This window comes from Phyllostomus discolor, chromosome 7, assembly GCF_004126475.2.
Source record: "Phyllostomus discolor isolate MPI-MPIP mPhyDis1 chromosome 7, mPhyDis1.pri.v3, whole genome shotgun sequence".
Taxonomy (NCBI): Eukaryota; Metazoa; Chordata; class Mammalia; order Chiroptera; family Phyllostomidae; genus Phyllostomus; species Phyllostomus discolor.
This window is the reverse complement of record NC_040909.2, coordinates 59,693,617-59,711,256: the sequence shown is the minus strand read 5'-3', so window position 1 is coordinate 59,711,256 and position 17,640 is coordinate 59,693,617. Positions and strand designations below refer to the sequence as shown.

General features: G+C 41.9%; 1 protein-coding gene across 5 annotated transcripts in view; it reads left to right on the top strand.

Annotated features, from left to right (window-relative positions):
• Positions 1-2,803: 2,803 nt before the first annotated feature.
• The window catches only part of LRIG1 (leucine rich repeats and immunoglobulin like domains 1), a 103,074-nt gene continuing 88,237 nt past the window's right edge, over positions 2,804-17,640 (top strand). For 3 of the 5 annotated variants that reach the window (XM_036030996.1, XM_036030997.1, XM_028518859.2), the window contains exon 1: positions 2,831-3,708. In XM_036030996.1, the coding sequence (XP_035886889.1) occupies positions 3,491-3,708 (218 nt within the window). In that variant the 5' untranslated portion in view covers positions 2,831-3,490. Of the gene's footprint in view, positions 3,709-17,640 lie in introns of all 5 variants that reach the window. The other 2 variants (XM_028518860.2, XM_028518861.2) reach the window with 2 other exon arrangements.

Genomic DNA, 17,640 nt, shown 5'->3' with positions numbered 1-17,640 from the left:
CCTGCTTTCTTATTATTTTGTCATTTGCTTCTCTCTCCACTTGGTGATTTCAGGCTATCTAAATATTGAGTTCCTCTCTTGCATTGGGTTTAAGATGTTTAACTGCTAGGGCTTCTGTATTTAAGAGACCTACAGTTCTCATTAGGGATTTGATTTGATGCTGGCCCTGTAGTTTGGTCACTGGTAGATTAAAACAAACTGGAAAACTTAAAGTCCCTGGGTGACTCTCAGGGAATAAGTATTTGAAATTGTGAAAATGGCAGTGGAGGAAAATGAGGACCTGGAGTGCCCAAATGAATGGTTGCTCTGTGCTAAATAGACTAAGACTTGTTCTTTTGTAAGCAGGGACTTGGATGTCTTTGGAAAGTGGCTGTTGTTGTTCAGGTCTTTCTGATCTTAGCTTCTTGCTACAGATGAATTCTCCCCTGAGCTCCACATCACTACATGAAGCCCACACTCCTTTCCATGACAAGCAGGTTGCTAGTATGTGGGCAAACTTCCATACATGGTATGGCGAGCAGACATGACTTCATGCTCTGCTGTAAACGAGATGAACTGCCAAGGCTCAGGCACCCAGTCCCCTAAAAGTTTCTTGGTTTTGGAATCCTCTCTGGCTGTGCGGTATAACCAGACCACAGGGGATGCATGAGATTTGTAGGCACAACTTTACCTTGCAGATTCTCAAATCTTGTCCTCCAGAACTCTCACGTCCCTAAAAAACATTATACAGTTGCACCTCCAAGCACTTGGAAAACATTTGACAATAAATACCCATTTTATAATATCAATAATGGCACAAACCTGAAAGATAATTTTAGGTCAGCAGCTCAAGTTCAGTGTGTTCGATTTCTTTTTGCTGCATATGTTGTTTCGTTGGGGGAGGGGCCAAGAGAATCTGACAGTTTAGAGTCATGTTCATGGCTATTTGGTTTTAAATTACTGTTTGGTGTTCTTTGGTCTGGGAAAATTTAAAAAACGTTGACATAGAGAATGACATAAATATGGAGTCTTTTAAATTCCATTCCTATGCTTATTACTATTACTTTACCAAAGGTACTGCAAAAAAGAGATGTATTTCTTTTTGTCCAGTTGGGAGATATGTGTTTGTGTAGATTACAATGAAACATAAAGCTGGTTAAAGCCCTGAGAAGACTGGGTGGGGTGCAGCATTTTTCAGATAGTTATTTATACATATATTTGAGAATTGCTTTGGGCATCAGCACTGAGATGATGATGATGGTAGAGAATGAGAGACAGACAGACAGACTGAGAATCGGTATCATTATCTGGTAGCATAAGGAATTAGAAGAAGGGGGAGGAGGAAAAAAAGGGGGGGAAGAATAACAAGAAACCAGAAACCACTTGACCACCAAGCCCAAATGCAAGTTTGGTTAAAGAAAGAGGTGGTCTTCAGAAGACAGAAAACTGTACTTGAACAACAATTAAAATTAAAAAAAGAGGTGGTTTTATGGCTGATGGAAATCTTAACACCTCTGTTAAAGCAAAATCCTTGGAATGGGTCAAAATGGAACAAAACCCTTTAAAGGTTTTTTGATTTTTCTTCCTGAGAAACATCTCCTCCCCTTCATTTTCATAGAACAGAAATTAGAATTCATTTGCTGGAGCAAATGTTTTTCAACAGACTCCACTTGCTTAATTTTTCTGACAATGTGTGCAGTTATGTTAGAAACTTGCATACTCTTGGGAAGTGACATGAGACACCAGTAAACCAAAACACCCAGAGGGGGCAGCTATATATATTACTGTGCTAATTTTTTCCCTTTTTCACAATGTATGTTTGTGCCATGTGTGTGAATGTGTATGTACATCCTCCTCGTGGGTGACTGGCTTGCTGTTTCAATGCACTGTCATAACATTAGTTATTATGTTTAACCTTATTAGAACAGTCAAAGTTAGAAGCTTTGTAACAATTATTATTTTTTTTTACTCTCTTAGGAGTACTCCATCTATGCCTTGTTGAAAACTGGCTTAAAAAATAGAAACCCCTTTGATTTAAACAAGTATGCAAATAAAGTATGGTAACCCCTTTGGGGAAGGCTGGAGCATTTCCAAAAGTATTATTCAACTAACTAGGGTGGAATGGGTGGGGGTGGGGGTGGGGGTTGTAGTGTGTGCACATTTGAGACTTGGTTTCTGTAGTACACATTCATGTTGAAAATCAAAGACATTTTGCTGGATTTAAGAGGTCAAGAACAAGTCAGGAGCAAAAAGGAGCTCCTTGTTGTGCAAAGAAGGCTATCACCCCTCAAGAAATAACTAAAGATGCTTCAATCAGTAGGGAATTTGTAAAGTTTTAAATCTGTGCCTTTGCTCCTACAAGATACCGGGCAAACTGTACAGATTTGCTCTAAATATAAATCTTTGGTCCTGTTGGCAGCAGCCTTAGGCATGAGCAAAGAAACCTTGGAGCCAGACAGCTCCAAAGGATGGGTGGAGGGGCAATATGTTCTTAACCAATTTTCTCTTCTTCCCTAGACCTATAGGGAAAAATCTTTACTCTTTCTGTCCTGTTGGGCTGCATTCCCCTTCTCCACCAATGGTCTCCACGTCCCCTTTAAGGGCTGGAGAACTTCTCTCCCTAGCTCCTCCCAGTGGCCCCCTAACCCAACACCCCTCCCAACCGGCCTTTCACACCTTGGGTGGGAAAAGAGAGTGGGGCGGGGTAGCCCGAGAGGCCTGAGGGGCGGGATCATGGTGAACACTCCAATGGTCGTACAGGCTGAAGGCTGTGGTCTCCGGCAGCCAATGGGCAGAAGGCGGGGGGTGTGGCGAGGCACAGTTGCAAAGCAGCCAACGTGGGCCTGCAGAAGGCGGTGGAGCTCAGAGCCTTGCGTGTGTGAAGGCTAGCGGGCCCGGGGGGCGGGGCCTCGGTACTGGCCGGAGCTGGGCCGATTGTTCGAGGCGAGGTCGGCTTAGCTGAGGAGCTTAGCGTAGTCTTGGGCTGTGCGCGCGCTCTGCTGTGAGCACTGGAATAGCAAGGCGCACCGGGCGCTTGGAGGATTGTGGGGGTGGCCGCGCTGTCCAGCCCAGGGTCTGCTTGTCGCGCTCTCGGAACCTCGAGGAGGATGCCCACGGGTGCGGAGATCAGGCTGCAAGGCTGAGCACAGTCCTTGCTGCGGCCCCAGCACTTGGTGTGCGGGAGCTCCAGAGCCAGCCAAGAGTGTCGCCAGAGAACAAGGAGTGTCCACTGAGCACCCCTTGCCCAGATCCGTGGGGTTCGCAGTGAGCACAGGCTGGTCGGCCCATATGGACACAGAGTTCGCGGCCCCCTCCGGGCGCTCCAGGGCGACCCGGGCACTGGGGGCCCGCTGAGCGCCAGAGTCACAGCAGCGTAGAGAACTTGTGCCTGCGGCCATGCCTTGGCGCAGAGCCTAGTGCGGAGAGAAACTGCGGGCCAGCCCGTGCTGTGGTTGTCCCGAACCTCGCAGCCCCTACGCCTGGAGTTCGTTTGCTGCGCGCTTCAGACAAGATGGCGCGGCCGGTCTGGGGATCGCTCAGAGCCCCACTGCGCTCGCCATGTCCTCTGTGGCTGTTGCTGCTGCTACTTTGGCTGGAGCCCGCAACGGCTGCATCTGTCCCGCGGTTGCCCTGCGCCGCTGCCTGCTCTTGCGCTGGGGACTCGCTGGACTGTGGTGGGCGCGGACTGGCGGCACTGCCTCAAGACTTGCCTGCCTGGACGCGGAGCCTGTGAGTGCAGCTTTCTCCGCGCTCCCCGCTGTCACTAGGGGCTGGGGTGGCTGGGGTGCTACTCCCAGAAGGGTATGCGGGTTCAGTTGTGTGCGTGTGAAGTTGTATGGCCTGGAAAACTGTTATTGTGGATTGAAGTGATGAGATCATGCGCGGGGGGTCTGGAGGAGAGAGGGTGGGCGTGAGAAGTCTGCTGGAGAGAAGCATGTGCTTCGTCGGGGTCTGGAGGTGAGCGAGTGTGGGTTGTGTGGGTCTGGAGGAGAGAAGTGTGCGTCTCTTGGGGGTGTGGAGGTGAGTGTGACTGGGTCTTGAGGGTGAGCTGGTGTTTGGAGGTGAGAGAATGTGAAGGAAAGTTTGGAGGTGAGGTGTTTGTGGGTGGAGAGTGGGAAACATCTGGAGGGGAGAATGTGAGGATGTCTGTCTGGGGTATGTGGTTAAGTGTTTCTTTATTCCTCTCCTTTAACCAGCTCTTTGGTGTCTGAGCTCCTTGGCCTTCCAGTGGGTAATGAATGAAGGTGACTCTTGTCTCCAGTTTTGCATTTACATTATTTATGAGTGAAAGTGTGTGTGTAGCTGCCTTTTCATCCCCCAGGACCATGTTGGCCTGATTTGGCTCTTCTCAGGGCAAAAGGCAGCCTTCCCTGGAGGGCCCTCCAGTAAGGGGGCTTGAGAGTTCCTGGAAATCTGTGACTGCTAGGAGTTTGTCCATGTACACCGGTTGGCATTATAGGGAACTGTGGTCCAGACCTCTCTGTTCGCTGAGGGGCCCCGTGGGCATATGATCCATTGGGGTGGGGCCCACCCTCTAGCATTTCTCCTTTACAAATGGTGCCAATTAGTTTTGGAGTAGTGCTACTTCAGGAGAGAGTGCCAGGGACTTGGTTGATTTAAGCAGAGTTTGTTTCAGCCAAAAGAGGCTCTTTTTTGTGTTGTCAGGATTTTGGCCTCTAGGACTTAGTAGGACACTTATTGCAAGAAATTTGGGAGGAAAAAAATACAATAGTCTTTTGTAAACATGGTAGAATATAACAGCTTTCCTAAACTTCTGAACAATTTGGTCCATTAGTCAAAATCCTGCTCAGTTATGGGTAATTAGCATCTCTGCAGAATTATTAGTGTCTTCCAGAAAAGGCCTAGCTTGAGTATACTTTTCAGTTGAGTAACTAGACTTCTTTCCTAGAACATAGAAGGGGCACAGTAATAACCTCAGGCAAGACATTCGCTGTTTAAAAAAGGGAAAACCGGTGACACAAGTTTTAACCAACACGTATGGCCTGATCTAAGAAAATGTGGTCTGGATATCTGGCTGCCATGGTAGGGAAGAAGTTAATTCTGTTTTCACGTGAAGGTCCTGCACCTCCAAAGATGGGGCCCAGATTTAACTTGGACCACAACACATATTGTTGGATGATCAAGTGCTACAGAGTTCTGAAGTGGGACCCTTTAGTTATGATGAGGTTTTCTCTTCATATTCTGCTGCTTCCATGGAATTCACTGACTCCGTGAAAAACAGTGGTCATAGTTGTTTAATACGGGCAGTGGTTGTATCAAACACTAGGAGCCAAACATTGCCTTTAAGGTGGTATTTTATTTAGTTGGGACAGTCTGGGGTATTGTGTTTTTTTTTTCTTTTATATAGTCTTAAGATGGTTTTTTTAAAAAATAAAAAATAAAGTCATGTGAGCTGAATCTGAATAACTTCTTCATTGTTCACCTGTTGGGAAAGTGATTCCCAATGCCATGTGTCAGTGGCATTGTGGAAAGGCGCTTAGTTCAGAAGTGGTGACTTACCGGAGAGGACAGAGTGTCCTCTTATTTGCATTTTTCCTGTTATCACAAAATCCACTTTACCTTGCCTTTTAATTTTTGGAGCAGAACTACTGGTTGTTTTTTGAGCATTCTGTTACCTAGGAGTGATGTTTCATGTGGCACAAAATACCTTTAAAATTAGTCTTCCTTACTCAACATTTGATGATCAGTAAATATCAAACTGGGTGTTTTGACCTTCAGTAGACTTGATTGTACTGATTATAGTGTTAACTGATTAGATTTTAAGATGTGAAGAGTGTGACTTCTGGCTATACAGTGTTCAGTACAAAAACATTGGGAAATTATTTTCTTTCTGGTTAAAGAAAAATCAAGCTGATGTTTTTTCTTTTTCTTTAGACTTCAGTTTCCCCATTTAAATCATTACTCTTATTCTGAATTTTCCATAAGAATATTTATAAAGTTTATATTCCTGGCTATGATTCAGCAAGACTTTAGGGAGAAAGTCTCTGTATATATAAAAAATATGTTGTAATTTCACCAAGATTATACCATGTGAGTCTATATTGTATCTAGAGAATTATTTCACCTAAGTTACAATCCCGTGAATGAGATTTACTGCAGCTAGTTCAATCAATTTCAGGCTGTGAGTTTAAGATAGAAAGAGACCTGTGGCTTTATGGAATTTTTTTTTTTTTTTTGCTTTTGTAAACAGTATATCTAATTTTGGAGCTGTCCTTAGGCCTAGCATAAGGAAATTAATACTTTTTAATAGTGAATGTACATACAGTTTGAATAGAAGGACTCGAGTGGCATTCATTCCTAGAATCTGAGGACAATTATTTAGCACAATAACTTGTAGTAGTCAAGCAGTAACTGAGTCTGCCATCCCATTACGTAGGTGAGATTGGCATAGTCCAACCAGCACATTCATAAATAGCACCAAGCACTGCCAAGCCTTATTCTAACTTCCCAGAACCTTAGAAATTGAACTTCTTAGAACTCAGATGTTTGCTTTCTTTGAAATTATTTTTGAGAGCAAGGCTTCAGAAACCGTTTAAGAAGTATTAAATACAACATACTGTAGACTCTTATCTGTGGAGTAATGTAGAGCACAGCGTTGCTAGCTTAACCTCTCTGGGAGCTAAATGATGGCCCAGTGGGATTATGATAGGGAGGAAGCACAAACCCTGATTCTCATTCTCAGTGTGGAGGGAAGACGACGTGGCATTCGAAAGCAAAGACATTCACCAAAGGACACCACATGTGATTCTCCTGTGCCACACAAAGAGGAATGCGTTGGTTGGGCTTCCTTGGATTATATCTCCTTATGTGTTTCCAGTACCAAACCTGGGTGCCTTGAATCGTTGGTTTGGGCATGTAAGTGATGCTTATGATTACTTTAGAAAATAAAAACAGAATGCGGTTGCTGTTGTAGTTGTGAGGCAAAGGGTGCTTTTGTCTTCAAACTTTATAGTTGTGCTGGGGTCCAGGTGTGCAGGGTGCTGTGTATTAAGAATTTGGAAAATACCTCCCATCCTGTTTATGCAAATTAGATTTAAAGTGTAGGTGACCAAATGGTTTAGGAACCCAACTTGGGATTCTCCAGGGTTTGTTGTTGTTGTTTGTTTGTTTGTTTGTTTTAAGAAATAAATTATTGTCCAAATTGTCCTGAGGTTCTGCCCATTTCTGTTTTATGTCCCTATATCACTTATCAAGGACACAGGAGACATTGACATTTTCCTACTTGTCAGGAAGGGCAAAGGGTAATTTGGAATAGCGAGTTTTTTACCCACCGGGAAATGGGGAAGAGAAAACCTGAAAGGTGTGAGGGCTTTCAGAGTTTTGCTTTAGCTGGAACTCAGAAGACTTGTGGCAACTAATGTCAGAAGCATGGCCTTGCTTCCCTCCAGGCTGGGGCACTTGTCTGTTACTAGTTCTCCCACACCTTTTTTGAGTAAGAGGAAGCCTCTGGCAAATAGAATTGGTTGCCTTGAGAGAAAGACCCCTAATATGAAATTATGGACATAAAATCTAATTTTTCAGTGCTTAGAGACCCCTGCCCAAGGCCCAGTGAGCTATGTTGGCACAGTGTTCCTCTTGCCTTTAGGGTATGTCAGAGCTGTTCTTGCCTCCTTTTTCAAGGGACCATTTTAAAAAGAAGTGTGTTCGTCTCTTTCCATAATTACATTTGGTCAGTAGATTTCACAAACTTTGAACTTTGGAATATATTGTCAACAATAATTCTTCGTCTCCAGAAAGATGAAGATGATTCAGTGCAGTATAATGAGAACTGGATCCTAGGGGACACATCCCAATGTCCAGCATCTGAGCTCTGCTCCTGGAGCTGAAGATTTCCGTCCCTGCAGTGTTAATTCCTTTGCCTGGGTTCCCCAGGCAGCCTTCCCTGAGCACATTGGGATGGCCCCTGGCTGACCTTTCTCTCCCTCAGACACATGCTCACAATGAAAGGGCCTCTCCCCCATTCTGCAGAGGTGTCTCCTTGGTGCAGAGCCTTTTCAGCATCCTCTCTTTCAGGCTGGACAGGAATGCAAGAGAACAGCAGGGTTTTGTGTGACTTAACAATGCACCTGGGCCCATTTTGTGCACCTGCTAAAGCCCTGAAGATCTGTTAGTGGGAAGGAGGGCGGAAGGAGGTTATTTAAAATAGCCTATGGTTATTTTAAAAGTGACATCCAAAGGCAGAGGAATCTAGAAAAGGGGTTCATTGAGTTGAAAGTCACTCTAAGCAATAAAGAATGTTGGTTGTCCCAGGTCTTTTTAATTTTTTTTCTTCCTTGTTTAAAACTGAAAGGGATTTCTCTGACATACCCATAGATTGAAGTTTCATGAGCAAGCCTAACTTTCAACTCTTTTTGAATGAGCGTGGTGACATTTACTCACTGGGGACCTTCCCCCTCCTCAGGACTGCAATTTGAAACCCTAGGGGTCTTTTAAAAGCAATGGGACTCTAGGCTGTGTTAATATTCAGAGCTATTTACAGTGGTTGCAGTTTCAAAGGCTGAAGGCATTGTCTTTAGATAGGAGGGTGGAGGGGAGGAGGAGACATTCCCAGGCAGAGGAGAAATATCTAAAACTCCCCAGTGTTTCTTGGTCTGTGGGAAATTCAGGGCTGTTAGTGTTTTTTGTTTTGTTTTGTTTCTTTTGTTTTTGTTTTTTAATTTTTTTAATGACTTAAGCATGATGTGGAGGCAGTGGGGTCCATTCCATCTACCTCCTAGTTCCACTTCATGTTGTATGTCAGTAATGTGCTGGTGTCCTGCTTTTATTTCAAGAGAAAGTGTGGGAGTTGGTAAGAAGGTCAGATACGTTCTTAGCTCTCCATGCAAAGAAGTAGGACTTTGAAGACCAGAGGTTAAAGTTTCCACAGTAGTTTATCCTCTTGGAACCTGCACTTATTTTTTTATACAACTGCAGTGTTTAGAATACTGTCCAAATGGACCAGTTAATTAGCCAGTTACATGCCAAGGGCTGAGAAATTTTCTAATGAAGAATTTGGTACATCCATTGTTGTCATTAAAGCAAAATGAATGGATGGAGATTGTATATCAAAAAGAAAATTGTGGTTTGTGTCTGGTCCAATTGGAAGTTGCTAATTTGTATTCTGTCTTTTGGGGAGTGGATGTGCTTATGTATTTTTCTTATGCAAAAGCTTTATGCATTATATACTTACATACTATTATGTTTTATATAATTTAATACTTTATATGTACTTTCTATCCAAGTACTTTATACATTGTCTTCTGAAACACAAGCTATAAACCCAGTCTGTTTATAAAAGTGTCTCTATTTTAAAAACAGCTATTTCTTTATTTCCATGGGTTTCATGCTTTTGGTGTCTTGCCTTCAGTTCTTTTTGATGCCCTTTAAATGGGCAATTGCTACCCAGTTGAACCCCAAATCTTGGTTTGGGTTACTGATGGGGAAAAATGAGTGAGGGTAAAGCCTTCTTCAGTTTTATTCTGTTAAATTGAGGAAGTTCTCATCTGGTGATCACACGGAGTACACACCCTTCACTAGGAATAGTGATGAAGAGATGGAAAATTATTTCTGGGGTCTATTTCCTGGCTCCACTGCTCTGTAGCTATGTTTGTGATTTGGGGCAAACCTTTTTCCTTGATTTCTTAAAAGGGATCATAATATTCTCTCTTATGGCTGCTGTGAGGACAAAGTTAGATGGCACATTTGTTTTAGCGTGATTTCACAATGTGGGTTGATCAGCTTGCTGATGATTCCAGAACACAATTTGAAAATTAAGGCCTCAGTACATCAAATTTTGCATCCTCTCACACAAAGGTTCTACAAGTCACATTTCCTGGTGACAAAGGCCCTCCTGGGAAAAGTTTACTTTTTTGGTATGAAGGCTTCTTTTGGATTGGGCAGGACGGCAGGGCTTATACCCAAGCAGCTTTCTCCCATAGAGTTTTTGGTTATAGGTATAGAGAGAAACAGTGAAACTTCATGTGCCCTTGGGAAGCTGAGATGTACAGGCAGGAAGCTATGAACAGTTGCAACAAATTATACAATTAGCAAAAATTATCGAGGTGGTTTAACAATGTACTCCAGTTGTGCGACTACTTCTATTAGCATTATCCTTTTGGGAAGTGAGATGTGGGAAGGAGGCAGGGAAGTGAGAGGACCTTAAACTAATAATTTTATCCTGTTATTTCCCAGGGTTTCATTGAAATTGAGCCTGACCGAGATGCAACTAACTCCTCTTGGTCAATAGCTTGGAAAAATGCAGGTGTACTCCTCAAAACACGGGTTATGTTACAGACTATGGGGCTGGCTGAACCCTGTACTGTACCCACTTTTCTTTGGAAATAGTTGAAGGAGGAGGTGTAGAGGGGAGGTAATTGTTGGGTTCTATGCAGAAAGCTGGAGAGCTCTGACATTTTCATTTGGTTTGGTTTGCTTGCCATCCTAAAGTAACTTTATAGGGGACCTTGGGCAGTGAGCACAGTCACCTGAGGAATCTGTTAAGGGTGCCATCAGAAGAACCATGTGTGGTGGCTTCTTTGCATCTGTACCCATGTCCCTTCCCCAGTGAGTGGCCACAATTGACAGCCTTGCCCACTACAACGGGGCTTCTTTACTGTTTAATCTACCACAACCGGTAAAGCCTATTGTGCGAACAACCAATCCGTTCATTCCCGCAAGTCTAATATGTCTTGGTTTCCTTATGAACCAGGATGCAGGTTCCAATCACTGCTTGTTTAGTTTATTTTGACAAAAGGTGCCATTTAGAGAGTTTAAAGAAAGCATGACCTGTCTCTTTTTAAGTGATTTACATTGATTGTCCTTTAAACTTTTGTCATGCACAGGTCTGTAATCTTTTATATCTCAAGGTATCATAAGGAAGAAATGAATGAAATGAGTGAGGGTCTGTCTCAAGTAGAATTAGCTCCATGTTGAGAAACAAGGTGGAGATATAGATAGTAGTTTTTTTTCTCATAATGTAATCATCTAAGACTTTTCTTTGTAGCATTTAGCAGATGTCCCTCCACCCTCACTTCCTGTCCTTTGCTCCTTCCACCAATTTATAATTTGCCGTTCAAATAATTTGCTGCTTATCTCGGTCAGAGCATATGTTACACTGATAAATTCCGACCTACTTGATAGTGCCTGTTAGATACAATGAAAAGGACTGAGCACTTTTGAACTGGGGACAGATCATCTCACTTTAGTTCCAAATGTTGTAGTTGTAGCATTCTTTGTATGGAAGCATTTGCATGTACCTCTGAGTCTTAGCACTTTGGGCTGGGTGAAAAGAAATTGACAGGCTGGGCTCTGTGTGGGCAGTGACAACTATAACTGATTGGGAAGTTGGTAGTTGGGGATAGAGCATCTTTTTCTTGTGAGGAGAAGATCCGAAAAGTCTTTTTTTGTTGTTTTTAAGATTTTAATTTACTTATTTTTTGAGGGGAAGAGAGGGAGAGAAACATCAATGTGTGGTGCCTTTCAGGTGCCCCCTACTGGGGACCTGGATTGCAACCCAGACATGTGCCCTGACTGGGAATCAACAAGCAAGCCTTTGGTTTGCAGGCTGGCACTCAGTCCACTGAGCCACACCAGCCAGAGCTGAAAAGTCTTATTTAAAACAAAATTCTGAATTAAAGGAACATTGAATATGCAGCCAGGTACTTTAAATAAACTAATTCCCTTCTGTTGGTGTAAGGTGTTTTTTCTTACCCTTTACTATGGGGATAACAGATATCTAATGGAAGTGGACAAATAATGTAATGAACTCTATGTACCATCCCCCAGCTCTTTGATCTACTTCCCAATGCACTTCTCCATGTTTTTGGGAAGCAAGTCCAGGCCTATCATTTCATTTGTAAATGTGTATGTTTTTTAAAAATAGCGTTATTGAGATATAATTAACATATCATACAATTTACTAAACTATGTTTTAAGAAATGTGGATTTGAACAACTTGAAAAATTTCAGCTTTTATTTTGTGGGGTTTTTTTTTGTAAACTCTGTATTTATGGAATGTTTATTGAGCATATACAGTGTGCATTATTAATTTGTGTTTTCAGAATACAGGATTTTTTTGTTCTCTTTTGGGAGGGGCTTCAAAAGTGCTTTTTCCTGGAGGCTTTGCCAGAACTCTCCTCTCTCCCCCTGTAGCTCTCAATGGGGAAGTTTCTACTGTGCTATTTAATTGTCGATTGGAATCCATTAGTGAGCAAACATAATTACAAATGGGTCGTTTAAGAACTGACTTTTCAGATATTGTTACTTAATAAAAGGATAATTAACCATTGGTTGTAGTTAAGTCCTGAGTCTGAATTGAGTTAACTATTGTTTACTCTGTAAGGCCTGACCCTCCAGCTGCGGCTACTTGAGGCTGCTTTAAATAGATAGAGTTTAGGGTACCCTGTAAGAAAATCCTCAGAAAGCAAAGAACTAGGTTCCTGGAACCCTCTGTGCTTGATTTAAGCTTCATACAGATTCAGAATGCTTTTCTCCAAGTAATTGCAGAACGGTTTTGTTCTGTTTTGTGGAAGTCCATAGTTTAATTTCTCCATAGCATGTTACTTGATTGGTTTGGAGCCCTTTTTAGAATAGATTTCATGATGGCTACAGCTTAATTAGGAATCTGAATGGGGGTCAGTCACGTAGTCATCCAAGCTCCATTCACTTGGTCATAGTTTATGGAATGATTTCTATATTCTACTTGTGAAAATATAACTTTACATGGGTTATGGAGTGTTCAAAGGTTTTAAACGCTGTCCAACATGGTCAGGTTAAACTCATGGATATATTCAGCTTAATTAAATTTATATGATATTTAATTAGATACCATCTTACAGTGGATTCTATGTTTAGAAAAGTGGAAGCACATGCCAAAGGGTTTTTAAAAATTTATGGGAGAAAATACTTACAATTGAGAAATTCCAACTAGGTATTTAATTTCTATTTTGCAAATTGAGAGAACTTCATTTTTCATTTGATTCAGCAGTGCACGTGCCTTGGTCCAGCACTGTGCATCTTACCTATATTTTCGTTATTTTATTTTCAATTAAAAAAATTTGCCTATGATTTGCTCCTTCCACCTGGGCTGGTGTAAGTTTCTGGCACAAAAACTCCCAGTGCTTGCAGAACTTGTAAACAGCCAGAAGAGCTCATTGCTCCCAGGAAGTTGGTTGTTGATGAATCAGAGTGATGGATGCAGACGCAGCTTGAGTGGGACAGTGTTCCTTCCGAATTTGGAAGGGAAGAGATCCAGAAAGCAAACTGAAATGTTTTTCATCTATTAAGGTTTGCCTCAGCCCAAATTTCTCTGAATGTTTTCTCAGATTTGGTGTCTGTGAGGGCTCTGTTGGCCATGGGTGGTTTGGCCTCATCAAGGTGTGTGCTTTGCCCAAGAGAAAAATCAGGAACTCTTCTGTGGAGATTTTTGGATTCTTTCACAAGTTTACTTGAAAGAACAGTACTTAGAAATGATTACATTATATTGAACTCCAGATTGACTTAAAGACTGGCAAATATTTTGAGGGGAGGGGGTCTAGGAAGCTTTATTGTATGTGAAGTCTTAGAGCACAGTACATCTTTCTGGGCAGAAAGGAGCCCACATTTTCTTTAAGCTTCCTTAAGAGTTTCTTGACCAAACAGGAATAAAACTACTGACTTAACAGGAAAAAATTAATTTTCTTAAAGCTGTGAAGGCAGGAATGTGGTAGGATGGGAAAATAGTCCATGGCTGGGTCAGGAGACCTTGGGGTTTTGTCCTGGCCCTGACTGTGCTTGGCAGTGTGACCTTGGATTAATCAATTAATTTCCTTTATATAAAGGGATGTATGACTTTAAAAACTTGTCAATTTCAGGTTTTATGATTTTATCCCACTTGAAACAAAGAGGGAATAAACTTACTACTCATCGGATGGTAGGAATTAGTAAATCCATCTGCATGTCTAGGATACTTACTTAAAAATAATGTTAGCAGGGTCAGTGCTTCTGAGTGGAATCTTCAGATGTGTAACCGGCTTAGCACAGGGAAATAGGGTGTGCTTGGGATCTTCCAATGAGGGAACCTTTTGTGTTGTAGAGGGGGAGAAAGGACTTCTTGGTATTTCTTTCTTTGATGCTGCCATCTTTTTCCCTCTGGCCCAGAGAGAACTGTGGGAGCTGGTAGAGACCTACTTAAGATCCTGGATTTTGCTTTTGAACACTTAGGTTAGAAACAGCAAATAAATTAAGGGCACATTTTCCCAAAGAGTTGCCTATCTCTGCCTTTCTTAGGGCCACTGCAGGTAGCATCCGTCTTAAGTAGGCCTTTAGTGCATGGTTGGGATGAGTGTAGTTGTAGGCATTGCCGGTAAACTGCCTTAAATGACTATTGCCAAAGAAAGGGCAGCTATACTCCCTGTCTGTCCTTTCTAAGCTGGCTCACCATTGACTATGTGTAAGGAACATAGATATCAGAGTAGCTTTCCACCGGTTTTTTTAATAAGGTTTTATTTATTTTTTAGAAAGAAGGGAAAGGAGGGAGAAAAACATGAATGTGTAATTGCCTCTTATGCACGCCCCCTGGGAACCTGCCACAACCCAGGCATATGCCCTGACTGGTAATCGAAACCGTGACCCTGTGGTTTACAGGCTGGCACTCAATCCACTGAACTACACCAGCCAGGGCACTTTCTACCTTTTTACCAGAGAGTGAGTGTGTACCTTTCAAGATGAAACTCAACAGCTTAGTATATACAGTTGAGTGGCTTGATTTATCCAACTGTGGTCTTTTAAAGGGGGGAGGGTCAAATTTATACCACATCTATCCATCTGACTAGGTTTTCATTGGTTTTGGCCTAGACAAACACTATTCTTGAAAATCATGATCCTTATTAAAATTGGACTCCTTAAAAGACTTTATTTGTCCTACTAAATAATACAGAAATTTTATTTTCTCTGTTTTGAATATTCACCTTTCTTCTACATGGAGTTTGTTAATTCCTTGAGTGGAAATTCCTGGGCTTTTTCTCTTCCACTCATTCTTTGTCATGTAAATTTTCATAAGGAGAAAACTTTGGATTTTTTCTTTTTCTTTAGAACAGATTCTTGGAATTTGGAAACTTGTTTGGGGATACAACTAAAATGCTGTGAAATTGGAGGCACAGTTAGTGGTTTGGAACTTCTTGACAGGAAGTTTAACAGGAATTAGGGACTAATTTAGGTTTAAAGCAAATAGTCCAAAGAACTAGACTTTTTTTCCTTTTAAAAATTCTCCTTTAAGATCTAAAGATGGCATTTTCCCATGTGCTTTCTGAGATCAAAATAGGGAAAATAATCCTCCTACTCTTCCACTAGACTTTTGTCAATGTCAGGCAGTCTCTCTCATTTACTTTCCCTCATTCTGGTGAATGTATTTTTTTAAATCTAATTCTCTCCTAGAGGATTCTCAGTCTGTGTGGTTAATTAAGTTTTCACAGATCCCTGTCTTTTTTCTCTACTTAGACTTGAAAGCAACAGGGATTGTTCAATTTCATGTACCTAGGAATTCCCTCCCTACTTATTTCCCTATGACTTTCCTTCATGGGGCTTGGTACCTTTTTTCTGGGCAGAAATGATCTCACACATTTTCATTGTTTCCCAAAGGGGTTCTGAGATTTATTCTGGAAGATTCCTTCTAATTGACCTGTGTGGAGGACTTAGCAAAAGTGTTTTGGAACTGAGGTAGAAGTAAAGAGTATTTTCTGCTGAGGATCTGTGTTCCCTTGGAGAGAGGGGCAGGGAGGGGTGGTTACGGGATGAATTCAGAGGCTTTCTCCATTCACCAGTGCTCCTTGCAGAGCAGGCTTTCAAAAGTGAGAAGTACAGTGTGTGGATTTTCTGATATTATATGTCCAAGAGAAGTTTTGGAGAGAATATTTGACCTAAAACAACAATTATAGATGGTCCTTCCTTCCTTTTCCCCTTTCTCCTGATTTTCTACTTTCTGTTTGAGAACCACTTCAAAGAATCAGATGTGTTGTTACCCGACGCCATGCAGTCATTGTTAAAAGAATTTGAAAGTATAATTGAAAACAAACTTTGTTGAGCAAAGCAGATCTAGGCGAGTTCTTACTTTGAGAGAGAAGGGGATTCCAAGTTTTTCCTCTATTTGGCGCTGATGTGTCTGAACACTTGTTCTGTGAGATGAATCATCTGTGAATTCTCCATCTGGGAGTTATATGTTGGGAAATGTCTTTCTTTTTAAATGTAGAAGAAACACAAAAGCTTAAAGTTACAGTGCAGTTGGAAAATTCTAGTCAAAGTTTTAAAAAATGAACATTGAGGTAAAATTGGCCAGATAATTAGACTTGAGATTGTGATACCTAAAATAGACACGTCTGTATATGGAAAGCAGTGTGACAGCCACACTTATTATTGGGACCCCTCCCCTTTGCTTTGAGATGGATGATATTTAACATTTTTTCGTAAATACCAAATAATCAGAATCACTAGTTAAGGCAAATATGACTTGTGAGTCTGAATTTATTTTAGCATTTGTCTTCAACTCTTCAAATAATTTCAAGCCATGTTAACCAGTGAAAAGCCCAGAAGAGTGAAATGTTAAAGGGTCTCCTAGGGAAGATAAGGCTGTGGTGTCCTTGTCCTCTGCAAAGCTCTGCCTCCTTCCACAGGTGTGGTTTTGAGGGGTGGTGGCAGTGGGGGTGAAACAGCCATATTGTTAGGTGGCAGCCCAGCTTTCTGGGTGACCTGGGGCAATTTACTCAGCTTCCCCCTGAGTCAGTATCCTCTTCTGTTAAAAGGATAAGTGTAGTGTCTAGCTCACTAAACTTGAAATGAGGAAAAATTGAAATATTTTACAATTTTTAGAAGAGGGCCTAACACACAGTAAGAACCTGAGGAAAGTTAGTCATTATTATTATAACTATAGCAGTAAGAGAAGTTCACATTTTTGCAGCAGGACCTATGTACATTAACTAATTTAATTATCATCTTAACTCTGTGGAATACATTACCTCCATATTATGCATGAGGCCCAGAGTGGTTGACTGACTTGTCCAGGGTCTCGCACTTGCTGGAGTTGGAACTCAAACCTGACTCTCCATGATTGTATTCAGAAAAAATACTGTAAGACTAGTCCTGTCTGCCTTCTTGTGTTTGTCTTGCCCCTCCAAGTCTGTGAGTTCCTTGAGGCCAGTGAGTGGTCCTTCAACTCTTCTGGGGCCTGCGTGTAGAGCTAGTGCTCTGGAATGGTGTCTGAATGTGACCTTGAACAGCACGCTTCTTATTGGTAGGGTGGTGTGTAGAGTCCATTTTTGGTGTGCCCCTTTGGTGAAGGGGATGCTAGCATATGTCTCGCCATCTGTTGTTTATTGTTTCTGTTAGGTTGTGGTTTGTGTTCCTGTTCCATATTTCTTTGGTTTCTGGAGCAACTGAGAATATTATATACTCAGGGATCAAAAAAAGTAAACTATTTATAAACAGTAAAGTATCCTTGGGTTTGGAAAGTGTTTTTCTTAAATGCCTGTATATTTGGTGGCTTTATTATAATCTTACCGATGTAGCCTTAGATAATTTGAAGATTGAGGCACAGTTAGAAGATGGGCACGTCCTAGGCCGGCCTGTGTAACCAGCTTACAAACAGCCTGGGTGATAAGGCCTTGGTGTTAACACTGACCTGACTGGTATATT